At 43.4% G+C, this 26,498-nt stretch overlaps 2 protein-coding genes across 4 annotated transcripts in view; both read left to right on the top strand.

Moving 5' to 3' along the window:
• The first annotated feature begins 2,691 nt into the window (after positions 1 to 2,691).
• GGCT (gamma-glutamylcyclotransferase) lies at positions 2,692 to 13,240 on the top strand. The gene is made up of 4 exons (XM_082046659.1): positions 2,692 to 2,857; positions 6,207 to 6,352; positions 9,362 to 9,497; positions 11,767 to 13,240. The coding sequence occupies exons 1-4, from the start codon at positions 2,723 to 2,725 to the stop codon at positions 11,914 to 11,916; spliced, it is 567 nt and encodes a 188-aa protein (XP_081902785.1). The 5' UTR covers positions 2,692 to 2,722; the 3' UTR covers positions 11,917 to 13,240.
• A 537-nt stretch (positions 13,241 to 13,777) lies between these two features.
• NOD1 (nucleotide binding oligomerization domain containing 1) overlaps positions 13,778 to 26,498 on the top strand; it is a 31,365-nt gene continuing 18,644 nt past the window's right edge. Inside the window, exons 1-3 of one of the 3 annotated variants that reach the window (XM_082046964.1) lie at positions 13,778 to 13,831; positions 23,059 to 23,397; positions 25,244 to 25,418. In XM_082046964.1, the coding sequence (XP_081903090.1) occupies positions 23,182 to 23,397; positions 25,244 to 25,418 (391 nt within the window). In that variant the 5' untranslated portion in view covers positions 13,778 to 13,831; positions 23,059 to 23,181. Of the gene's footprint in view, positions 13,832 to 18,570; positions 18,626 to 22,733; positions 23,398 to 25,243; positions 25,419 to 26,498 lie in introns of those variants that run through there. The other 2 variants (XM_082046965.1, XR_014183480.1) reach the window with 2 other exon arrangements.

Here is a 26,498-nt window from a genome sequence, read left to right as displayed (position 1 = left end):
AACAGCATTTGAATTAGCATTATGCTATATTTGGAATAGGTAAAACCAGCTTACACCACCCACACCAAAACTGCGGTCCTGGAAATACTGACTACTTCTCTTTGGTCATTGAACAGGCTTGGTATTCAGTGCAAAGTATAAAAAATTGAAACCTCAACGTATTTTAATTTGAAAATGCCTTTTTGAGTGATTAGGTACTTAGAATTGAAAGTGGCAGTGTTTTAAATTAATTCTTGTCCCATAAGTTTAACTGTAATTTTGCTAACCAAGGTTTTCACGTGCATAAACCCAGCTATGAGATCAGGGACTCAGTCTCCTCATTTGTCAAACATCTGACTTTGTAACATTTAAAGTCTTGAATTGAATAGCATGAAAAAGAACACAAGCTTAAGAGTTTCCCCTTGTTCAAAATATACATGGGTTTTGAGTGAAAAATCATCAAAACAGTTGTTGAAACTCTGAGTGTCAAGAAAAAAAATGGCATTTTTTTTGCAGAATGTCCAAAGTTTCAATAATGTAAAAAGTGTTATGAAAGGCTGTGTAGGGATTTCTTTTTTAAACGGTTGTTTTGAGATGAAAAAGTTAACAATTGCTACGTGCTTCATTCCAATTCCTACATAAGATTTCTTCCGTTCAGAAGGAAATGTCAACCTCAGCTCACGAGGGAGAGCTCACAGCAAACCCAGATGGGCAGTTCAGCACACACCAATGCCCTCCGGCAGGTTTGGTCCCTGGGGCTGGCTGATTTTGGGGCACATGAAGCTGTGAGCTTTAGTCAAAAGCTGGGGGCCCTCCAGAAGCCTCTCGTGTGGGATCCCCACCATCCCACAGACATCTCTGCCTGTTTTCTTGAAAGCAGCAGAAACTTGGTTATCTCTGAAGGCTCTTACTTTCTGTCACCTCTGATTGAAATTAGCCAGCGGTCCAGCAGCTGCTGGAGGAGCAGCGAGACAACCTTCTCCTTGCAGAGTTTGCATTTCCTCAGGGAAAGGGGACTAAAAGCAGATACCAGAAGCAGATTTTCAAAATCTGCTGTTCAGCTGCTCGCTGTCTTAAGGAGCAAGACTGAGGGAGTATTGCCGTATAATCCTATGACCCGTGTAACAAGTGAACATGATGGTTCCCTCTCGCCCTAAAATATTTATTCCTACATAAGAAGAAGAAAAAACAAATCAAAACATCAACCCCAAAACAAACAACAAAACTAAAAATAGAAAACTGCTTGTCAGGAAGGATCAGACTCATATTTATCACTTTGTGTGTTTTATGATGAATCTGACTTTGCCCACGCCTTTCCATTGGGAAAACTAAAGCAGGGATTCAAATGAAGCACTGCACATGCAATCAAAGGAAGGAGGCTGCTTATTAGCTCTCCTGCTTGCTGCTTTCCCTTGCATGGGCAAAGATGTGTGCAGAGAGGCTGGGCGCTGTGCTGCCAGGGATCCTGTGCTGAATCCTGCGTGGGCTGCCTCTGCTCAGGATACCAATGTGGGCTTTTATATGTACACACACACACGTATATATATGCACATATTACTTCAGCGGCTTATTGCTTCTTCACACTGGTGAGACCCCACCTGGAGTCCTGCATCCAGCTCTGGAGCCCTCAGTACCAGAAAGACATGGACCTGTTGTAGAGGGTCCAGAGGAGGCCACAAAGATGATCAGAGGGCTGGAACAGCTCTGCTGTGAGGACAGGCTGAGAGAGTTGGGGTTGTTCAGCCTGGAGAAGAGAAGGCTTCAGGGAGAACTTATTGCAGCCTTTCAGTACTTAGAAGGGGCCTGTAAGAAAGATGGGGACAGACTTTTTAGCATGGCCTGTTGTGATAGAAAAAGGGGTAATGGTTTTAAACTAAAGGGGAGAAGATTCAGGCTAGACGTGAGGAAGAAATGTTTTACATGAAGGTGATGAAACACTGGCCCAGGTTGCCCAGAGCGGTGGCAGATGCCCATCCCTGGAGACATTCAAGGCCAGGCTGGGCGGGGCTCTGAGCAACCTAATCTAGTTGAAGATGACCCTGCTCATGGCAGGGAGGTTGGACTAGATGACCTTTGAAGATCTCTTTCAACCCAAAAGATTCTGTGATTCTATGCTTAAGGGTAGCCAGTAGTAAGGTCTCCTCCTGTCTCATTTGTGCATCACTTATGCCAGGGAAGGAGAGGAACTGCCTGTGCGCCTGGCTCTGCAGTTCTGCCTGCCCACACACCTGCATCTTCCCACCTTTTACTCTTGCATGTGCCCAGTTTGCTCTGAGCGTTCCTGGCTGGGGCAGGCTGAACTGCTTTACTACTCTAAAATCCTTTTACTAATCTAAAATTCATGACTGCTTACATTCGTTTCAGAGGCAGCCACGATACTCATAAGCAAAATGCACTGCATTATTATTTATAATGCTTACATTATTATTAATTTAGCGGGGGGTCTCTGACTCTCCCCGCGCTGGAGGAAAGGGCGTCCGGCTCCCGGCCATGACGAAGGCACCTTGCTTACGTCACGACCCCGCGTGACGTAATGCCGAAAGCAGTCCCACCGCTGCTACGTCACAGCGCGGAGAGATGGGAGCGCGCGGGGAGATGTGAGCGCTCACGGAGCGGCGCAAGTAGCGGGGTGGGGGGCGTGGCGCTCAAGCGACTCGCCAATGGCGAGCGGCTCCGCTCGGAGGCCCCGCCCAGGCGGCCGCCGGCGGGCGGGGGGTGTTAAAGCGGCGGCGCAGCGAGGCTGATGGAGTCGGGTGTCGGGACGGAAACGGGGAATGGCGGCTGTTTCCTGTACTACGCGTACGGCAGCAACCTGCTGCGGGAGCGGCTGCTGCTGAGCAGCCCCTCGGCGGCGCTCTGCGCCGTGGCGCGCCTGCAGGTGCGTGCGGGGGAGCCCGGGGCGGCGGTGCCGCGGGTGGGAGGAGGCAGCCCGTGGGAGTTCGCTTGCCCAGGTGGAGCCGTGCGTGGGCCTGGCTCTGCTGTCCCAGACCCGCTGGCCCGTCCTTCCTACCGGTAGCGGGGCGGCCGTGGCACGGTTCGGGCGGGGGGGTCCCCATCGTCCTCGATGTTGCGGTGTGGGGACAGGTGGGGCCTGCTGTCTGGGCTGCCCTCAGCCAAAAAAACCCCAAACAAGTTATAATAGTCCCACCTCTGTGGGGTTTCTCTTACTGTGTTTAACCAAGTTTGTAAGGCTGCAAATTGAGATGTGTGAAGAGTTGCGAACCCGAAAGTGTAAGTAGCAGGTACTTAGTTGGGTTTACGGGGCAAGTTTCTGGCAGTTTTGAAAGGATGATGCTTCATTAAAAAAAAAAATCTAAATTCCTCCTTGCCCTTTGCGACAGTGGTTACAAATGAGGAGCCCTCCCCACACCACGTGTCAGGTGGGACAGAAGCTTTCACCCTGTGCTGCACAACTGCAGCGGGCACCTTCCTGCGCCCAGCAGTTCTGCCCACACCTGGGGTTCTTAAATGTTTGTATATCAACTTGGCTTTGATGTAGACTTGGAAATATGAGCTCATGGTCATCAAGCTGTTGACATACACATCTGTGCAACTGGAAGGATCCTTGGAGGAGCAGAACATTGATTGATACCACTTAAGGATGAGTTGAAGGTTCTCTTGGGGTAACTGGCAGGAGACGACCTACATTAGAGCGTGGGAGGGTGTTCCAAAACCTTGTAATTAATAAAATCCCTGTAGTCAGGTGGTTGGCATCTCTTGGGACCATCAACCTGGCAACTGAGGCCTGCTCACGTAAAGTGTGAGGCACTTACAGATGCCACTGAGGAGCTGGATGTGCCGAGAGCCCAGCACCTTGCAGGATCAGACCTCAGAGGTGAGAAGGGCAGTAGTATTGCATACGTACCTATGAATAAAAGAAAGCCTTCTGCATTAGCCCCCCCTTTTGGGTTTCAAGTAGATTTTTCAGGTTAGGCAGTAAGTGTTTTTGGCCGCACTGCAGGTTGGCTGTTGAAGAGCTGTCAGTCAGGTGCCAGCCGGCCTTTGACCGACTGCTGTGCTCCCGGCTAACGCCGGGTGGCTTCGCTCCCTTGCTTCAAGCTGGGAGATCACTGATCCTTGGGAGGGAGGAAGCACACTGAGGTTGGAGCTGATTTCTGGTGATTGCTCTATGGTAGTACCACGTGTGCTTAAAAAAAAAAAAAAGGAAAAATAGACTATAAACAGAGTACTTTAAATGCTAAACTAGAATATTAAATTAAATTCTCTCTTTTTATTTTTTAAAGCTCTGTTAATCTTCAATCAAAAGCTGTAAGAAATGGGATTTGTAACAATCACAGAAAGGGTATTACACTGCTACTTAGAAGGAGGGCCAAAGACCACGCTCTTGATCTAAGACCGTATCTAGCATGTTCCCTCCTTTCTGTCATGCTGGCTGCAGTTGCCCGCATGGCCTAACAGAGGGTTCCTGCTTCCAGAACTGGAGCTAACCATGCTGTTTCTGTGCAGTCTCTTGCCATTTTGTTTTGGTTTGGTTTCTTTTTTAATACTAGGTTGATGTGAACACACTTGGCTCCACAGGATTGTTTCCTTGGAGCTGCCCTGCAAGCTCACATCCACATCTGTAACTTCAGTCTGTGACTCAACTGGACTGTTTACTTGTCTGCAACCTGCTTAGGCTTGACTGTCTGCAGGGACTAGTCCACAGTTCTCCTCATGCAGTAATCCAGTGACCTGAACATTGCAAAGCCATTGTGCAGCAGGTTGTGGAATGGTTGATGACTAGTATGTCTAAGTAAACATTTTTTTCTAATGAAATTAGTTTAATGAGGGATATTTTATGGGGAAGAAAGGTGATTCTGTTGATGGAGTAAACAGTATGGCTTTGCCAGGCTGCCGATTATCACTTACACTCACAGAAAAAAATCATTAGTGTTCTGATCAGTGCTGTTTTTCTGTCTGTAATCTTCCAACTACTCACCTTTAGCAGCCTGTTCCCCATATCTGGACAAATTACAAGAAGGTAACGTGTCTCAGAAAGTGAGTATTAATATGTACACACATATATTTCAAATCAAAATAATGGCTTGAAGAGGGTGATCGTGAGAAATAAGTAAAGCTGTGGGGTTGTATAGGTTTGGGTTTTATTTTTCTTGTAGTTTTTAATTCTTTTTGCCTTTGCCAGATTTTTGTTCTTGCGATTAAACAGGTAGACTTCCTTAAAGCTTTTTGTTTTGTTTTATTTTTCCCTTCTCTTCTGCAAGGGAAGGATCCACAAATTGGCTAACAAGTTAGAGTGGAAACTGAGTGTATGGAGTCAGATGGGAAATCACACTGGAAAAGTGCAAGAACCTGTTGTTCTCTTTTGCTTATATAGTAATATTTGACATTATTTTAGAAATCAAGTATCTCTTTTTCTTATAAGTGATGTTTTACCTTGAAAACACCTGAGTAAGCTCACTCAAGGACGCATATGCCTTGGCTTAAAAAAACACCCAAGAATGTGCCAGTTGAGTGATGAGATGGCACAAAACACTGGAAAATACAGAGGATGGTACTTAATAATTGGGCAGTTGTATTAGCACATGCGGACAAGACCCAGTGCTCACTATCTTATAGGCTTCTTCGGCCCTAACTATTTTCCTGGATTCTGCATGGTAGCATTTGAGTCTTATAACAGCACCAAAAGCTGCAAAGGAACAGGCACCAGGCAGGCTTGTCTTTTGAGGAACAAGAAGAAGGCAGTAGTCAGGTCCCTCCTCCACAGTACACCTCAGCCAAGGGCCCTTCAGCCTGTCTAATGGGAAGCCCATCAGTGATTCCATCACTGCCAACTTGGACAAAAGTCAAGCTGACTTCTCTTCAGCACTGCTGTATTTACTGCAGAACTGGGTATGTGTGTTACTCTTGAGAAAGGGCTACCTCTGCTTTCTTATCCCTAGAAATTGTCAGCTGATGTTTAGGCCAGACTACTAAGGGGTTTGTATGTCAATCCAGGTCTCTGCAAACCAAGGCTTTTATCAGTCATGCTTTCTGCCAGACTTTCCTTCCCTTTGTCCCAGGGCTGTCATTTCTCATGGTGAGGTGGAAGAGGCTGACTTCAGCCTCATCTAAAGTGGGACCTGGATCAGTTCCTGCCTGTCTGTTCCTTCTGTGAGCCCAGCTGACTACTTGCAGCCTCTCCTTTAGCTGCCCTTTCCATGTAAAGAATAGCCAACGACCCTTGATCTGAAGTGAAAACTGATTCTCTGCCTTGGTTTCATTTGCAGGATTTTAAGCTCGAGTTTGGCCATCATCAAGGCAGGACAAGTTCTGTCTGGCATGGAGGTACAGCTACCATTGTTCAGAGCCCTGGAGATGAAGTATGGGGAATAGTGTGGAAAATGAACACTAGCAATTTAAGTTCACTGGATAAGTAGGTGACCTAACTTTTGCTGTCTTCTACTATATTAGGGAACAATTGAAAAGTAGCAGTTACCTTTTGGTAAAGAGCTGTGTGGAAGCTTTGGCATTGAAATCAAGAAGATGCTTTGAATTTAATATGTGCATTTCACTTGACAGTACATGTATTGACTTCTAACACATTTGTGATTAAAATGGCTTTATTTCCAAGCTATTTGTCCTGTGACACTTTTCCTGTTGCTTTAGGGAGAGTTTCCCTTGAGACTGACATCAATTTGTCTTTATACATCTGTAAACTCCAGTTGTAGTGGAAAAGGAAGGGATTGAGGACAAGACTTTGCAGAAGAGAAGGAGCTCTTTAATATAGGCAAAGGGACCTTTTGAAGAGGTTGTTTTGCATGTCTTCTCTTCCAAGGATTCAAACTTCTGTGAACTTGAGGTAGATCCAAGCAGGGAGCTGGGGTTTTTGGGTTTTGTTTTTGTTTTTTTTTTCCCTCTGAATGGGAGAGGCCGTCTGCACCACCACAATGCATGATGGAAAATGTTCTGCCTGTGCCTGATAATTAAGACAGGTTTTAGGCAACCTGAGCAAGTTGTTCCCAGGCTGAAGTCTGGAGGACCACCTGGGTAAATAGATCAAGGAGTAGCAGAACTTCTTGCATGGTCTAAGGCAGGATTTAGAACTTATTTTTCAAGATTTTGGCTGGTGTCAGGTTTAGTGCAGCTTCTGGGATGTGCCTGCACAACATGGTGCTTCTGGTACACAAGGATCCTTTGTTCAGGGCAGTTCATCACTGTCAATTAATTCCAGTAGGAATCTGGGCTACTGAGGCTAAGGAAGCAGGGCATATTAAGCCCATTGAAAGCATTACATTAATACACTTCTTCTGCCTCTGGTACTGTTGCGATCTTGGTTATGGCTGCACTGTGCTGTGTAGACATGTCCTTATAACCTTGGCCATGAAACTTGAAGTTACAACTTGCTTTTCATTGCCTACAGTGAACCTGAAACACAACAGAAACTGTTGCCCAAGTTCTTTTAGCACATCGTGGGAATGGGCACGCTCAGCACTTTCAGGTCCTGGTTGGGAATGTTAGTCCCAGCAGGAGGGCATCTAGCTGGTATGCTTCTGGTTGGGGAGAGCTTCACATGTCCCTGCTTTACCTCCTCTGTTGCTTATACTAGGACTTACCTCTTGGTCCCTTTTCTGCTGACCTTTACTGAAATCTCCTGATTTACCATTCTTTCCTAAAGTGTAAACCTCAGAAGTATAAAAATCCTATCTGGTAGCTTTCATAGTAACACTTCATTTCCCCTCTATGGGGACAGCATTTTGTATTTTGTCTTCTAAAAGTGTTTACGTACTATAGAATTGTGGATCCCTGAAATTTGTTTGATAGGGGATAAACTTTAGTACTGGCTGAGATGCTAGAGCCTTAAGTGCTGTACCATCACCAAAACCAGCAGGACAGTCACTAACATTAAAGATTGCTTTTTTTCCCAGCTGCCTCATTGATGCCATGAAGGTGGACTGGAAATGGAAGGAAACGGGATGTGTTTTTGGCTTTTATAATGATAGTCGATAGTTTTCTTCTAAGGATTGCTCCTAACCAACTCAAAAGAGCTTGCATGTGTTCCTGCTAAAGAGCTTGGGATTCTTTAGCTGTGCAGAAGCACATATATTTGTAAGTTCTCGAACAAGTTATTTCCTGGAATTTCCAGGTATCATGAAAAAAAAAAAATTACTACTTGCCCTTCCCCACTGCCTTTTTTTCCTCCCAGTCTGGATAAAGAAGTCTGTGCTTTGTTATCCAGAAGCAGAGGAAGGAATGTGTAATTGATGCTGCATGTAATTAGTTGAAATACAACTAAAACAACATAATTATAGAAAACAAATATGGGAGGGGAATCTTTTGCTTAGATGGCTGTACTTTTTGGCTTCAAATGCATTTTTGGTGCTGTCTCATAGATTATTTTTTTTTTTGTCCTCTGTACTTCACAAATCTCTATGTTACAGACTGAATCATGACTTTTCCTCATATATCCTAGCAATGGATGTTACTTAACTGGAACATTTTTCTTGCTCTTACACACCTGTGTGCCTTATTTTGCAGTTTGTTGGCCTTGAATCTGCAGTTAGCCTGCGGTCTATATTTGCACTTAACCTAGTTACTCATCCAATGTGGCCTGTGTTTTGTACATTAAATGGCTTGAAATGGTAGTAAGTCTTTGAAAGAAAGTTGTCAAAATTATTTCCTGACAAGCAGCATTTAAACCCATATGGTCACTTGTGTGTAAAGTTAATTGTGCTATAAAGTCTGTCTTGTGTTGCTTAAGCTTGTCGTTTACTTCTTACCATTTCCTCAGACTGTAATTGGTTGCTAAATGCTAATGGTCAAAGACAATAAGTAGCCTTGGTTTTGAGTTTGGTTTTGTTTACCTAAGACAGCATGATTGTGCTAATTAAAAAAAAAAAAAAAAAAAGGTTTTGCCCTGATCTGGTTTATTGTTGCTGTCTTATGCAAATGAAAGGTTGTCTTGGATTATTCATTGGAATGTACACTGGAAGAGTTGTGTGAGTTTCCCCTTATTCAAATGTAACACAATGGGTGAGATAAAACTTTGCAATTGTTCATTATCTGAGAGGAAGGTAATGAATATGTGCCTGGTTCATTAATTCTGATAATCTTGGTTATGTTTCTTTTGCAGATTACCAGACTTGCACAGTAATTAATTGACAAGTATTCTCTAACTTTGCAAGTTAACCACTAGTCACCTATCTTACAGACCTGAAATGATAGAAATGAATGCTGCTGCTTCTTTAGAAACTTTTTTATATGAAACAAGCTTGCACAAAAAGGGCAGGAATATGTTTTGCTTTATTTTTCTTTAAGACTGTTAACAGCATAGACCAGTGTCCTGTCTTGAATTCTGTTATAATAAATGCATATGTGTAATCGCACAGTTTGTTTGAAAGATGCATGAGTTATGTGGCGTGAAAGAAATATATGTCCTTTACAGGCAAGAGGGAGTTGAAGGTGGCATTTATGTCCCAATAGAAGTTAATGTCCACACTGACACAGGAAAGGTACTGACCTGTCGAAGCTACCAGATGAAGGACTACATCTGTGGTCCCCCTTCTCCTCAGTACAAAAAGGTAGGTGTTGCATCACTGTAATTTTTGAGAGAATAACAGAAATATATAATGCAGTAGTTCTGTTATATTTTAAAAGTACTTTATTTACAGTGGATGGAAGGCATGAGAAGCTCTAATGTAAAGGTATAACTTAACCCTTGTGCAATGTAATAGTGTTATGCCCACATAAGATTGCTAGCTCTTAAAGGCCTACTAAATCAGTTTCATTTTTTGGCTTAGTTATGCCTTACATGAAGCCTCCGTTTAACTCGTGAATTAGTTATGATGGATGCAAGGATTTCTGAAGGATGTTCATTACATAGATGCAGCAATTCTTTGTTTGAAAAAGTAATGTACTCCACTAAAAGGACAGAGGGAAGCTCCTGGGGGGAGAATACAGCACCGGGCCTGTAGTCTCAAGGACACAGATTATCCCTATTGTCTTATGAAGTATCTTACCATCATTTGATAAAAGGAGGCAGTTAGACTCTTGTATCAGGAAGAGGAGGGGCAGGTGCCGATCTCTTCTCTCTAGTGACCAATGACAGAACCTGAGGGAATGGCAGGAAGATGTGCCAGGGGAGGTTTAAGTTGGACATGAGGAAAAGGTTCTTCCCCCAGAGGGTGGTGGAGCACTGGAACAGGCTCCCCAGGGAGGTGTCACAGCCCCAAGCCTGACAGTGTTCAAGAAGAGACTGGACAATACCCTCAGACACACAGTATGAACTGTGGGGTTGTCATATGCAGGGACAGGAGTTGGACTCAATGATCCTTGTGGGTCCCTTCCAACTCAGGACGTTCTATGATCAGATGCATTGTCAGTGCATCACAGGACTTCCCACAACACTGCAGAGTGCTGCAGGGTTCCCACTTGAAGGCTGGCGAGGCAGAAGTGTTTCAACACCCTTCTGCAGCACGCTGACTCTGTAGAGACACATGATCCAGTCACACAGCAGGCCTGACCTGCTTAGCTTGTGAGATCCGATGCAGGTCCCAGCCTCAGGCAGCATGACTGCGTGTCTGGAATTGTGCAGCTATTAGCAATTGCAGATAGGCATCACTGGAACATGTTGACTTTTTCAGCCAAAAGCAAAGGGGCTTGAGCTTGTTAAATCCCAAGTGCGCCACCTTCTCTTAGCTGAGGAACTCACTCTATGACTCAGCTTCCAGGGGGACAGCTAAGACCAGCTGCTGCAAGACTTCTGAAAACAAAGCTTGCTTAGAAGGCAGGCTCTGCTGCTTCACAAACCTCCTCCCTGCCAAGCCGCATCCTGTCAGGACAGATCTTTCATGGCTTTTCAGGGAGTTAATACATAGTCTGCTGCTGTGTGTCAGCTCTCACTACTGTGCTGTAACGGCAGACCTCTGATATTGGCAACTTTATCTAGCTGGACGTTCCCTCCTGCTGTTGTCAGGGTCAGTTTTTCGTTCTCTTCTTCAGCCCTGCCCCCAGCTTTTATTTCTTCAAGTTAACCAGGCAGGAGGGGTGAAAATTTAGTATAGGTGACTGCATCGGCATACACTGATCTACATCCATCTACTGTTGTGTACTTTTTGTGGCAAAGTTCATCCTTTCTAGACACTTCATCCTTGAATTTCCTGGCTGTTGAATGCATAAAAGAATATTTACAATAGCATCAGCTTTTAAAATCTATGTATTTATCTATTCATTTTGATATGGGAGCTTGCTGGTGTCTCCTTTCCCCTCAATGGCACTTCTTTTTTTTCTTGCACCAATACTTAAGTTTATTTTGTATGTATAAGGAAAGCTCCAGTAACAAACTGTAGGGAATCTCTGCATTTTCACTAAGCTAAGTATGTGTTACTGTTATTCCTATAACCTGTCTAGGTACTCACTGTTGTGCTTTGGATTTGAACAGCTTAGTTTTTAAAATAACTTCAATAATATATGCTGCTTCTCACTCAGATGTGATACTAAGGCTGGCTGAAGGCATAAAAAGTTTTCATCCTTGCTGGAAGAAATAATGGAATAACTGAACAACAGCATAATTGTACAGTCTTGTGCACATTAGTAACATGTCAGAATCTTAGGGGTATGCCTTGGTAGTTACAAGCCTTTCCAGAGGAATTTTGTTGACACTATTAAGGTCTTCAGTGGTCTTTCAGAAGCTTTTTGCTGTCTTTAGGTACCAATAGCATTGTTTGGGATGAATGCTTTTGTTACCTTAAGTGGTTCTTCCTGTACGCGTAAATGTTTGGAGGGGTCTGTCCTTCCTAATACTATTACTGAAGACTTTGTTTGTTTGTTTTTTCCCCCTTTTGATTATAGGTTATCTGCATGGGTGCAAAACAGAATGGCTTGCCAGCTGACTATCAGAAGAAATTAGAAGCTCTTGAAACAAATAACTATGCAGGGCCGGTACCAATCATGGAAGAGATTGAAGCTGCTATTAAAGCAAAGAAAATAAAGTCTGCATAGAATACCTCTGCACTTGCTTGACCATTCACCTTGATTTAGATACCTCTCCTCACTGTGCTGATCAGCAGTTTCTTTATTTATCAAGAGAAGATGAGTTTGCTGTGCATCTACAGTAAACCATTAGACACAATTTGCACTCTGAAGGCACACTGACATTGGTAATTTCTTTGCTTTGTATGTATAGCTCGAGTACCTGCTGAAGTTTCTGCAGATTTAGAAATTATCTTTCTGTAATTGTCATGCAGTGCTGCATGAAGATTTGTGCTTCATGTCCTGTTTACTGACCTTTTTAAAAGAAAAATGCCATCTTAATGAGTATTGGCATCTGTTGCCTCCAGAGGAATAAGGGCTGCAGGATCAGGCCCTTTGTTCTTAAATGTTGTATACATGATTATCAAGAATTTCAAAGATTTGTTAGATGCAAAGTAGACTCAAAACTCTAAACCAAAACTAAACCTTTTCCCTCTGCTGCTTCTCTTAATGGTTTGAAGCCCAACCTATCTGAAGCTATGGTGTTCTTGTTTCCATTTATATAGTAACCAAAGAAAGATAAATATTTTTAACTATCTCCATGTTATTAAGTATTAGTCCAAAAGGCAACCCAGGCATGAAGACAACATTCAGGAAAGGATCTCATTCAGAGCATAATGGACGACTCCTATCTAGGTCTAGTAATCGTCATGAGTGATCTGGTTAGGTACAACCAACAGGTTTTGAACAATTCATTTTAGCTGGATAATTCCAAGGTTTTTTTTAAATGACCTTTTTGATGAGCTTGTTGCTTATCTAGGCCTCGGTCTTGTGTCCAGTGAAATCAGGAAGTCTCCTGTGAGTCCTAGTGCGTTTGTTTCACTGTTTTGTTTGTCAAACTCCAGATGAACATACTTGGCCTCTCTTTTTTTCCACAGCTTTAACATCTCCTGCAAAACTGGAAGCTCTTGTAAGGTTTAGAGTACTTATCTTCATGGTACTTGGCAACCCCTGTAGTTAGTCTGTGGGGGACAAGGAAAAATTTACAATCTGGAATATTTCAAACCACTGAATTTTGTCTTCTGTACAGTGTTTTTTTTTCTTTCAATGTACAGAGGGGTGTAGATACAATCAGTGTCACTGAGTGACTACTTAGATAAATGATGACAAAGTAACAGACTTATGTCTTCTCTGCACAAAATTTTTCTGTAAACTGCTGCCATGCCTGTAGAGGTGCTGTCCTGATGTCTTATGCTGATTTCTAGAGCTGGGCATGGTGACCACAGTAAAACATGGTACTTTCTGTATTAGCACTGTCTAGTCTGAGTGAATAAAACTGCAATGACCAAACATCTCCCTGTTCTGTTCAAGGCATGCTTCAAGAATATCTGTGGTGCTTATGTCAGCAAGAGCTGGTGCTGTGGAAACATTAACTGAAACTTCCATGGGCTATTTGCATTTTTAATGGTATAATTTCAGTACGGAGGGCAAAACTTGATGCATGAACACACTCCTCAACATCAGCACCACTTCTTTTGCTTTACCCTTTTGGACTTTTAAGGGGGTTATTTTACTCGTGTGAGAAGAAAAAAATAATATTCTGATGGAATTTCTGCCCCTTGGGGAGAATTGCCAGAGGGTACTTGATGCCTCCTGTTGAGGAGAATGGTGGAAGCTCCTGAGGGCCGAGGGAAGGCCTCCTGCCCCAAGGCGGGACCCCCGGCAGCTCTCTCGGGGAAGGAAGCCTTCTGCCATGCCGGTGTGGGCAGCGAAAGGCGATGTTCGTGAGGCAGAAGAGCCCTTCGGCCATGCCTGCGTGGGGAGGAGCCGGGGCGGGAGAAACCCAGCGTGGGGCGGGAGCTCCTTCCCGGCGGGCCAGAGGGAAGCAGCCGTGGGCCGGCCGCCGCCCTGCTCCTCCCCTCGCCCCCTTCCCTTGGCCGCTGCGGTGAGTGCGGGGGAAGGGCCAGGGGCGGAGGAGGGTCGCGGGGCCGCCGCCCGCTTCGTCCGCCGCTCGGCGCCGGCTGTGCGGGGGGAGCGGCCGCCATGTCGTGAGGGGCGGGTGGCGGGACGGGGCGCTCGGGGCAGACGGGAGGGGACCGTGAGGTTGGCTGCTGCCCAACCCCGGGAGAGTGCCGGAGGGTGTAAATCAAAGTATTCTGCATTTTGTAAACCAAAGTTTCTCTGTTACCGCGTGAAAGGCTGCGAGGTGGAAGGGGAAAGAGCTTCGCCCCGGCGTTTCTCGCTGGCGTCCGCCTCTTGGCGAACTTCTCCCGCTCCTGAATTGAAAATTTTAGGACTTTTTTTTTTCGTGTTTGTTAAGCAGGGACGCCCCCCGCCCCCCCAGCCTCCGGGGAGGAGGTTGCCGAGTGGTGGGGGGCGAGGAGAGGGGCAGGCAGCGCTGCCCTCGCAGCGACCCGGCAAGGGAAACAGCGCCTTCCCACAAATACACAGGAATAAATACTATTTTATAGCTGCTGGCCGGTGATTTAATTATCCTGAAGGCCGTTGGGAAAGGGTAGTGAGGACCCGGGGGAGGTGGGAGGGCGCGCCCCGCAGCCGGGCGGGAAGCGCTGGCTGGAAGCATTGCTCGCCTGCCGTGCAGCCTGCCTCGCCTTTCCTGCCAGCGACGGATAAAACAGTAAAAAGAAAAAAAAAAAAAGCCATTAATTTGCCCTAAACCTGACTGAAGATCCGTATCCGTGTGCTGACTCAACGTGGGAGTCGTTTCAGGCCGGGTGCTTTGCTCATTTAATAGGAAAGAGGCTGGGAAAGCGGGAGGTGGGGGCGGTTTGGACAGGTTGGTGGCCCATGGTTGTGTGGAGGTCATGGCGCGGCAGGAGGATGGTCTTAATTCCCACCCCCCTGTGCTGCTGGCACCTGCGGTTAATTCAGCCGCACCTTGGAACTTCGGCTGTCCCTGCTCGGGACCCCGTGTTGCTGGGTGGGTGGATGTGCAGGCATAAGCGAGCAGTGGTGTTGGGCAGGTGGAGTGGCTGTGGCTTATTAGGTTTGCTGTTAATGACCAGGACAAAGCTTGGGTGATAGAATGAGGAGAGCTGTGAACATGTGACTCTGTCAATCGCAACTTTAATTGTAGAATTCACTTTAGGCTGAATGTGAAAACAGTAAATAATAGCAGAAAACAGGATGTGGATGTTGTGTACGTAGACTTCAGTAAAGCCTTTGACACCGTATCTCACAGCATTCTCCTGGAGAAGCTGGCAGCTCATGGCCTGGATGGTTGTACTCTTATCTGGATAAAGAACTGCCTGTATGCCTGGGCCCAAAGAGTTGCAGTGACTGGAGCCAAATCCAGTTGGCAGCTGGTCACAAGTGGTGGTCCCCAGGGCTCAGTATTGGGGCCAGTTCTGTTTAATCTCTTTGTCAATGATCTAGACAAGGGGACCAAGTGCAGCCTCAGGAATTTTGCACATGACACCAAGCTGGGTGGGAGTGTTGACCTGCTGGAGGGTAGGAAGGCCATACAGGGGGATCTGGACCGGCTGGATCATTGGGCTGAGGCCAACTGTATGAGGTTTAACAAGGCCAAGTGCCGGGTCCTGCACTTAGGTCACAACCATCCCAGGCGGTGCTACAGGCTTGGGGAAGAGTGGCTAGAAAGCTGCCTGGCAGAGAGGGGTCTGGGGGTGTTGATTGACAGCCAGCTGAACATGAGCCAGTAGTGTGTCCAGGTGGCCAAAAAGGCCAAGAGCATCCTGGCCTGTATGAGGAATAGAGTGGCCAGCAGGACTAGAGAAGTGATTGTGCCGCTGTGCTCAGTGCTGGTGAGGCCTCATCTCAAATCCTGTGTTCGGTTTTGGGCCCCTCACCATAAGAAGGGCATTGAAATACCAGAGAGAGTGCAGAGGAGAGTGACAAAGCTGATGGACTGGAGCACGAGTCTGATGAGGAGCAGCTGAGGGAACTGGGGCTGTTTAGCCTGGAGAAAAGGAGGCTGAGGGGAGACCTTATCGCTGTCTGCAACTACCTGAAAGGAGGTTGTAGCATGGAAGGTGTTGGTCTCTTCTCCTTAGCGGCAAGTGAGAGGACAAGAGGAAATGGCCTCAAATTGTGCCAGGAGAGGTTTAGATTGGATATTAGGAAAAAATTCTTCATGGGAAGGGTTGTCAGGCATTGGGACAGGCTGCCCAGGGAAGTGGTGGAGTCACCATCCCTGGAGGTGTTCAAAAGACACGTAGGTGAGGTTCTTAGGGACATGGTTTAGCATTAGAGTTATGGTTATGGTTGGCCTTGATGATATTGAGAGTCTCTTCCACCCAAAATGATTCTATGATACTATGAAAAGCAGTTCAATTTTTTACACATACCAGCAAATAATTTCCCTCCATCTCTTAAAAAAAACCCTCAAGATTTCTCTGATTGAAGAAAGTTTGTTTGCTTTTTTTAGTAGTGGTTTCTTCACATTTATTGAACTTGTCCCACCAGAATGGAGTTATCAGTAAGCCACATAAAGTCTTTTTCACAGGGACTTGTTAATTCATCCAAATATTGTTAATAAAGTTCTGTTTCGTTAAAAGTACGCTCTTAGGAAATGTAGCAGCAAAACCTGTGAGGGATATGAATATTTCTTTAAAAACCTGTGCGTTTTAACCAAAAAATTGTTAATTTACCAGGTGGAAGCAGAAATAATTTCTTACGTGTACTTTTGTATCTGTTGCTTTTCAAACAAAAAAGGAATGGCTGCAAAAGCCTGTGCTACAGTCAAAGGAGAGAGAGAGAGGAGGGAGGAAAAATCACTGAAAGATGCTGAGCCCAGAATAATGCGAAATGAGTTGTAGTGGATTTACACTAATGTGATGTTAACGTATGACTCCCAGGGCGTTTATTGACATAGTTAGAATCTATGATGGTATTTGTACACAGATTGCAAACTGGGGTATGATGAGTATGTTTTAACTCATAGACACAAAATATCATTTAAGATTAGTGCAGAGACTCTGCACAAGCTCTACCAGGGGCACCATTTGTGCTATAAAAATAAAAGGCTATTTTTTAGTAACTCTGGGAATATATTACATCGTTTCTCATCAAAACTTGCACATTTTTTGTGTAATATATGTGTCCATTTGCTTCCAATCTCTACTCATTTTTTACTGTTCTTGAACTATGTAAAATAGTTGAGTTCTTTTAAAAGTGAGACCTGCTGTGTGGAAATAGGTTCTGTTTTACTTATCTGTTGTAGTCAAAGACTGGCTGCTGCGGCACACATCAAAAAATATTCGGAAAATCAGTGTCTTTCTGTCTCTCCCGATGATACTCTGTTTCCCTGACAATAAGACCTACCCTGAAAATAAGCCCTAAGTTTCATTATTTTTGAGGGTGCTTGAAATAGAAGCCCTACTCCAAAAATAAGCCCTAGTTACAGTTCATTAAAAAAATCCATTTAAATAGTGTCCAGGCAGCTATACATGTAAAAAAATAAGCATCTTTTGGAGCAAAAATTAATATAAGACCCTGCCTTATTTTCAGGGAAACAGGGTAGCAGAAAGTTACCCGTAGCAGAAAGACTGGCCCGAGTCTAGATTACCATTATTAATGAAAAAGCATGGTGAAGTCTCCAGTTCTCCTCTTTCTGTAATGACTCTGCAGTGGGGTGGCTGGCATTGTAAAGTAGCTTTTGTCGGAAAACGAATTTGACTTGGAGACACAAAGGACACATATTTTCATGTGAAATGGGGCCCTATTTTCATGCAGCCACCTCCCGAAGATTAATTGAGTTTTGAATACCATGGGCAGAAGGCTATGCCAACAGGGACTCCATGAACCCTGGGCTGGCACTGAACTTTGTGTGTAGGCACTTCGCTGTTGTCCTGCCAGAGCTTGCTAAGGACTGTGAAAATCCTGAAGATATTCCAGCTATTGGCAGCTGATAGCTGGGTATGTGGCATAGGACTTTTTTTCACGGGCAGTTTAGAGGAACAGTTTTTGTCAGAATAGCCAAGACTACAGAAGAAGTAGTATTGTCTGAGTTTTCTGCTCTTCAGAAATATTCTAGTCGGGTCTTAAGTTTTAAGGGACAGTTGCTAATTAATTTGCTCCTTGTGTTGCCTTTACTGCTTCATCCTACACAGTCTCCTTGGGAGCAGCCAGCTCAATGAGGAGTGAATTCCCTGGCTCACCCAAAAGTGGAAATGTTTTTTGGCTATTCTTTAAGATCTTTCAGCCCCTTTATCTACAGAGTTTACATTTGGTAAGACCTGGTAGTGATAAACCAGCGTATTCTTCACTGTCAAAGGACTTGCAGCACTGGAAGCTGAACAGGCCCAGCAGTTTTGTTAGAAGAAGAGCAAGGAGATTTTAGCGAAAAGGGGATGTGAGAAGGGCAGGGCTAGGAAAGATATAAATGTATATATGTTGCACAATGCTGAGAATAGAGGGAAGTGAGAAGAACCGCTAGATAAAAGTGCCAGTGCCTTCACGCAGAGGCCATCAGTGCCACTGCAGTTTGTTGACGTGGATTATACAAAACCTTTCTGTAAGAACTGATCCTTTTACCGTACCTCTTACCATGACAGATTTCATTTCCCTTTTTCATTTCCCTCCTTATCCCTGTCCCAATCACCATCGTGCTTCCTCTTTGTTATTCTCAGTTGTGCTGCCTTATGATACGATATGCATCTCTTGCCACACTTGCTTCTCGCATCACTTCAGTCCCCATTGACACTTCATTTGGCCACGACCCTGTCTTCTCTCTCTTCTCTGCCTTTACAACGAATGGGTGAGCACTCTGCTCTCTGGCTCTTTTTAATTCCTGATAGTCTGTTTTATGTCTTCTTCACTTGACCAAAGCTGCTGTCCTCAAAATGGCTAACTGAATTTCCTCTCCAGCATCATTGGCAGCCTCTTGAGTAAATAATTGTTTTTTTCATTTGTCCTCTCAGGAGCAAAAGTCTGTTCTGTTCCCACATAGGAAACTTTTCCGTATAAGCATCTCCCCTGTTGTCTTCCTATACTGGACTCCTGCTTTGCCCAGGTATCATATCTCTTGTTTCTCTCCATTCCTCCTTAGGTGTGTTCCTGTTTCAGCTGATCTATCAAGCTTGCAAATCCCTTTCTCCCTATGTACATACCTTTCTGTGTACTAACCTCAATGATAATGCTCATTTCTCTAAATATATGTGTTCACAAGCTGTTGCTGTTAGAGCAGGTGATCTGTCTTTGCTGTAACTTAGTGGTATTTTACAAAGGATTGTAGGAGCATTAAGATGGCCTTTAGAGAAATGGTGTTATTCATTAGCCCTTTCAGAAATGGAAGAGTTCCAGAAATGAGGCAGTAGTTCTCAGCAATGGATGTTCTTAGACCTTGGTCAATGCACTGAGGTGTTACACACTAATTTGTATGTCAGTCTTTTCTAGCAGCACCCCCATGACTGATGCCACATCAGTCACAAGAATTGCACTGGAATTGAATCCAGCATCTACAGTGCCCAAGATAAGTCAAAGAACACTATAGGCACTCTAGCAAGGACATGCTTTCAACACGTATTTACAAGCTGCATAAGCATTTACCTTTAAACATACCAGATGTGTAACCTAGCATTGCAAAACTGACAGATTCTTGTAACAAGAGACTCAGTACTTTGTAACCTTGTGATCCCTCACAGAAAATACTCATGTTGAAGCACTAGGGAAGCTTGGACTCTTTCCAGAAGAGGTGGTGGACTTGCTGATTAAGTTGTGTGCTTCATGCTGTCAACGCTTGGGCCTTGTGTTTAAAAAACAAAAGAAAAATGAAACCAAAATACAACAACAACAACAAAACAGCACCCACAACAGAAAACAAACAAACAAAACCAAAAAACACACTAGCAAAGCAGAGTCTTGTATGTCAGAATCTTACAGACAATGTGTTTCTCTAAGAGAACAAGCGCATTTCTCAGGCTGATCAGGACTTTTAGGTGCTGTTGCACCTAGAACTGCAACTATAGAAAAGTTTTGTGTTTACTTTAGTCGGAGTAGGACTTGAAGTTTCTTCATATAGCTGATGTACTTTGCTACAAACATGCACATACCTGCCTTGCTGTTAACTACATGTGGCAGAAAGTCTTTCTGTTCCAGCACTGTTTAAAGTGTTCAGCCGCTCATTTGATGTGGCATTTTCTTAGTCTATGGATGGTGGAAATTTCAATTTTTTCTTATTAAAAAAGACTGATGAAAATTACTATTTTCTTCAGTATTGGAGGTTGTGCATTTTTTGCCTTGAGGTTAATATTGCCACTGCAAATATCACTGAGTAGGTCATCGTGTACAGAATTCATATTACCAGCTCTGCCTTCCCTGCTTGACATTTTTGCTCTTTCTCCTTTTCTCCCCTGATGCCTCTCTTTTTGATTGCTTTCTCATGTCTCCGCTCTCTTGCAGGTCACCTTGTGTGAAAGGGAACATGTTCTCTCCTGCAGCACAGGTGTGCACAGCCCTCCCAGTAGCAACCAGGTGCTGTACTGACTTGGACTTAGTCAGATGCAGGGCAGGCATCTTTGAGACCTTCTGATCATTCCTGTCCTGTTGCTGTATTTCTTCTTTCTTTTCTTATCCTCTTTGTAGATGGATCTGAAAGAGTGAAGAAAATACTTATATTTGGGTTTTACACATGACACCACTTTGGTTCATTTTTATGGTTTCCGGGATGTTTGCCTCAGTTCTCACAAAGTAGGAAGAAAGAAAATGCATTAGGATAACGTGGTCCCTGAATAAGCAGGGCAAGCAGGGAATGCTGGGTAGACACAGTATCTTGAAAGGAAAGGGTTAATATTTCTGTTGCATGTGTTTTAAGGTGACTCTCTTTAACTAAAAGCTTGCAAAAGCTTTAGAGTAAATGTTGTTTTCAACATTGTTTGGTGTTCATGTTAGAGTTCGTTTATGGAATGAGCTTTCCTGAACAAAGAGATGTGCCAGTGTGGCTTCTAGGAAGCTGAGTGACTCAGAAGTCAGCCACTTCATCTGGTAGGTCATGTGAATGGCGTAATGAAAGGTTGATTTGTCCGAGTAGATGCAGTCACTTATTCATGTGGTAAGAAAGTCAGATCACTTGGTTACATTCCCTTTGATTGAAAGAGTTTTGCAGTTTTGGAGTCGGCTGTGATCCAAAAAGGTTGTGCTGGGGATTTGTCTGGTCTCAGCCTTTGGAGGGCTCAGTTCTTAATGCAGTTATTTGTGTCAGCAGCAACCATAAGTTAGGACCTATTGGTCTCCTGAAGTCAGAGGAGCTAGGGGCATTTGGCCTGTGGTTGTAAGTGCAGATATTGCTAAAATACAGTAGTGTAAACTGTGTCTTCCTCCAGCATTGAGCAGGTGAAGCTACACTGATGCAGACTGCAGCTTCTGCTGTGGAAAACCCATTGAAATGAGTTTGTTCCAGTAGCAGAGTGCTGGGGAGCATTTGGCAAGTTTGCCGACACTGTAAACATCTTGGGAAATCACGACAATTTTGTAACAGCAGAACTGGCACCTTTACAGAATTGTTGTTCTGTTTTTATTAATATGACTGCAATCAGAACCTAAGGACTTTCTTCCAAATATCTCTTGACCCACTGAAGAAACAGGACATTTTACTTGTTACTGGAAGGTGCCAGTAATTTGCATGGGTCATGCACATTCTCATCATCTATGTGGAGACATTTCAGTTGTGATCTTGCAAAAAAATCTGCTTTTTGTGTGGGAAATTGTATGTGCAAGTTTCATACCTAAATAGTACCTAAATGAACTTAATGTTGAATTCTAATTACTATATAACTTCATGCCTGCTATGTGCTATATTAACTGAATTTCAAAAAAACCCTTTAGTAATGCAATAGAGAGCAGTCTGATCCTGATTCCTACTGTTTTATGCCTTGTAAAGAAGAGTTGGAATAAATGGCCATCGAAAAAGATCTCTCAAGAGCTGGTAGAGAGAATGAGGGCATACACAGCATATGTATTTCTACAGCCATGAGAGGGTTTCCTGAGCCCACAGCTGTCTGGGTTAATGATCACATTGTGTCTCTGCTTGTACATACAGGGGCTGAGATCAGGCATTCGAACCTACGTGTTTGCACAGGCTTTAAATTGATATCTTAATTACAAGCTGTATTGGGTGCAATCTCCTCCCTTTATGAAGATGGAGGTGGGTTGGATGCCAAATCCAGTGATTAATATTAATTGCGATGCCATCTTCAGGCCTAGTTCATCATACGGGGAAAGAGTCTGTGAATTCGGTTACTCTGTGCAATTCCTGCACAAGGAGAGGTCCAGATTTTCCTTTTTGTGAATCACTGGAGGTGGGATCTTGTATATTAACAATCACTTATTTCAGTCCTTTCTGTAACATTGTTATTTCTCAGATTCTGAAAAACCATATGCTTAACTTTCATGGCTACTCACTTGAATTTTATAAGATTGACCAAATTAAACCAATGCAATAATATTTTCCCTGTTTTGCACGCTGTCTGAACCAATAGCTTTAGGAGTTGCGAAGTGCTCTGTGCCCATCAGTGGCATATTAGCTCTGAAACCTACAGCAGCATTTTCACTTTTAGCAGCATTTTACTCTTGGCTTTCTTAACAGAAACATCTGATCAGTGTTTTTTCCACAGTTTCACTACTGCCTCTCAAACCTGCTGCCCTGAAGCTAAATGCTTTTTTCTAGTTCAGCTAAAATTGTCTCCGAGTTCACAAGGCTTTGCTTATAGGAACAGTCATTGTATTGGCAACACTTTATACACAATCTGTTGTTGTAACAAAGAAAAAGCAAAGTGAGTTGCTACTGTAATTAATTCTACAAAATCAATTGCTATGAAATATAATTTTATTCTGTTTATTTTCTTGTCCAGATACGTTTGGATAGATGACCTTCTTTGGCTATTGAAACATGAAAAGCTAATAAAAAATATTAAATTGTACACTGAGAACAAGAAATTAATAAAACAGGTGCCAGTGGTGTTGTCTGAGGCAAGCTACAGTAAAGTACTGGTACAGAAGGGAAACTGCCTGCTGTAGATATTTTTTTCCAAAACCTGAACAAATAAATGGATGTACCTGAGGAAGAAACTCCTTAATAAAGTTGGACATGATATTATGCAGAGTTTAGAAGAATTATTTGATGGCTAATTGAAGGATATATCTGCATAGGATGAGGTTTAAATTGAGGTTCTTCCATACAATTACTTTTTACAGGCTCAGTAACGTGAAGGACAGATTATTTGTTTCCCTGATGATAACTCCAAGCTGATTCCTCACTGCAAATGAACATTTTGTCAAAGATGAGGCTTGGCAGAGCATCTTCTTGCTATCTCAACTATGGAAGGCCAGCTTTGTGCTAACCCAGAGATTTCTGTGAAAAAAGCTCCAGGAGCAAGTCCTCCATCCTTCATTGCTTTGCTGAAAGTGCACCGAGAACTTCTGGTCAGTAGAATCCGAAACACGCAGTGTTTGATTGACAACTTGATTAAGAATGACTACTTCTCCACTGAAGATGCAGAGATTGTTGTCCAATTTCCAACTCAAGCAGATAAGGTATTCTTTTTATTCCACTAGCCAGTGTAAGCTTTTTGTTATTTTTAATTTACCACTAAGGTTGTGGGCTTATCAGGCAATTTTACATCTAGTGTCTTTTCCAATCTTTGTTACTTCAGAGCTTCCCCACCTGGTTTCTTCTGGACAAGTGTCTCCAGCTCATCTCTTCACAGCACATCTGGCACAGCTTGTAATGCCAGTTGGTAGCTGTAAGAATGAGCAGGGTGATAGTTGTTGTTCTGTCCCCCCAGCTGCAGCTTTTTCCTCTGATAAGGAGGTGACCACAGTGGCTGTTTGTGTGCAGCTTGCTATACACAAGCCTTCCTTTTTGTGCAGAGTATTGCAAGGAAAATCCACTTCAGGATGCTGTGGGACTCATCATCCTGCTTTACAGGAGGAGAGACAGAAATGAAATTTTATTTTAGAAGTTAATGATTGTGTGTTGTCCATGTGCACACCTTCCCTTCTCTTTAAAGACCTATGTACATTGTAACTGTTTGTATGGAAAATTGATATATCCTGACACATTTCTGTTTTTGATTTATCTTTGGACATCAGTAGCAAAAATTATTTCCTAGAAAATTATCACATTTACACAGTTGCTCTTTGCATTTTGACTTAAAACAAACTCCTGATCTGTTTCTCTGACCAACGGGTCATGCAGCTTCAGAATGGTGTCACAGTTAGAGGCAGGCAAACCATAAAAAATTCAGGGACCTTGGACTTCACTAACAGTGCAGATTTTCATAAAATAGTAATTCTTGCTGGCAAGTTGAAATGGTAAAACAGTGCTCACTCTGTGCATAGGGTCAAAGCAGAATAAATGCATGCTCTATGTTCATCTCCATTTCTTATTGTTCAGCATAATGTGGATGATTGTTGTAACAAAGCTGAGGGGGAGGCTGTGCATCAGGAGTCTAAGCAGAGACAGGGAGCAGGCCACAATAGTAAGTGAACTGGACTCTGTGGGAGCTTCTCTGAAAGGCATGAAATTGCTTTTTAGAGCATACAAATTGTCAAAAAAATACCATGTTTTTGCTCTGCTGTATGTACCTCACCCTGCTTTAAGCTCACAAGAGATCACAGTCTCTAGAAACCTTTGTCTGGTTTAGAACTGAGTTCTTCATTCATTTATAGCAAGAACAGTATCCAAACATTCAAAACAGGCCTCTAAATGATTGCTCTGTCTTGCAGAGGGTTTTGTACTAGGGTTGCCCTGTACTGGTTGCACAGAGATCAGATTTTGTCCTTAGAGATAACAGTCTTGAACTGCTCCAGCCACTGCCTGGTAGCCATTAGTTTTAGTAAAAGTTTCAGGCAACAAGTCTGTTGTGCAGAGGGAGGCTGCAGTGATAAAAGGAAGAGTTGTAGTTTTTTGGATCTGCATTAAGATCCAGAAAGAGAGATTCTGTCTACCCCGCTCTGGATCTGGCTGGATCCTGAAGTAAATCTAAATGTGACTGGAATATTTACAAATCAGAGGGTGAATATTAGGGCACTAAGAAACCACCCCTTTCTTTTTTATTTTAAACAGCATGGGATTTAAAATTACTATTTAGCCAGGCTAAGGAAAACCTTTGGGTTCCATATTGAGGAACAGTATTTATCTGTTTTGTTTCAGACCTTAACTTGCAGATCCAACTTTCTTGCAACATCCAAATACAAACAGAAAGTTGGTTTTGTGGTGGTTCAAATTCAGAGCTAGATTTTGAATTCATTTTTGAAGCATCAGTTTTGATATTGGGGCCCTACTCCAGCCCAAAAAGGATCCTAAAGCAGTCTACAAGTGTAAGTAACTATGATAAATTGCTGTATATCAATGATCTTTCATGTGGTGTTTTTTCAGGTTCGCAAAATTCTAGACTTGGTTCAGAGCAAGGGAGAAGAAGTCTCAGAATATTTCATCCTTGTGCTGCAGAAAGTCACTGATGCTTACTACGAACTTCAGCCTTGGCTGGATGAAATAGGTTACAAGCCTTCAGAGAGTATTTGTAGTAAACCTGTGGTAAATACAGATCCAGGTGAGGTCATGCATCTATATCCCTTTCCTTAGAACTACTCTGCTGTGTCGGAAGCTCTAACCAGGTGATGTTAGGATAAGAGAGTCTAGGCACAGCCAGGGAAAATAAATGTGCACATGCTGTGCCTGCTAGCAGTGGTAGCCAGATAATTAAAAGGCAGACCGTCTAACACAACAGTGGTTGATATATTACATCCTGGTTTGCTAACGTCATGCTCTTTCTGCGTTTGTTTGTGGATATGCAGCATAATGGCATAACTACCTTGTGCCAGCTGTAGTATTTTCTAGGCCTCTTCTACAATTTATTAGCAACACTGGGATGTTTTGGCAATGAAATAGCCATCATTTCATGCTGAGGACAGTCAAGCAATGAGGCAGGTTGCCCAGAGAGGCTGTGCAGTCTCCATACTTGGACGTTTTCAAGATCCAACTAGATAAAGCCTTGAGTAACCTCATCGGATCTCATAAATGACCCTGTTCTGAGAAGGAGGTTGGACCAGACACCTTCTGAAGTGCCTTCCAGCCTGAATCATTCTATGATAATAAATGATGAGTTACACCAAAAGTCAGTTTAAGTATTGCAGAAATAAATGTTTTCTTCTTGAGAGGTTTCTTCATATTATATAAATACAATAAACACTTTGCCCCATGTGAAGGAAAGTTTCTTTTGCACTAAAAACACAAGCAAATGTTGCACAATAACTGAGACTCTCTCTTTTTTTTTTGGTCATCATCTTGAGGTGCGTGGCACCCAGTTTGTAAAATACATGCCTTCTATTTAGAATAATAACAATTACCAAACATGTTAGGAAGGAATAACCACCCATCTGATAGAAAATGCAGGTAGAATATAAATATACTGAAAAGACAGTTGCCAAAGCTAATCAGTGACCACCAACCTCTGCCTTTGCAGAGACTAAAAGAGTCTTTAAGAAAAAGTCAGAGGCTTGGCTTCGAGTCTCAGATGAAAGATAGCAGCCCCTTAAAGCAGTGCAGTGTCAGTACTGGCTTTCAGGAAACGGTGGCTCACACATTACCTCTTTCATTAGCACCTGAATTTGCCAGGAGAGTGATGATGGCA

The sequence above is a fragment of the Streptopelia decaocto genome (genome assembly GCF_964273445.1).
Source record: "Streptopelia decaocto genome assembly, chromosome: 2".
NCBI classification, from domain to species: Eukaryota; Metazoa; Chordata; class Aves; order Columbiformes; family Columbidae; genus Streptopelia; species Streptopelia decaocto.
The sequence above is the reverse complement of the archived record's forward strand: the minus strand, read 5'-3'. Positions and strand labels throughout refer to the sequence as shown.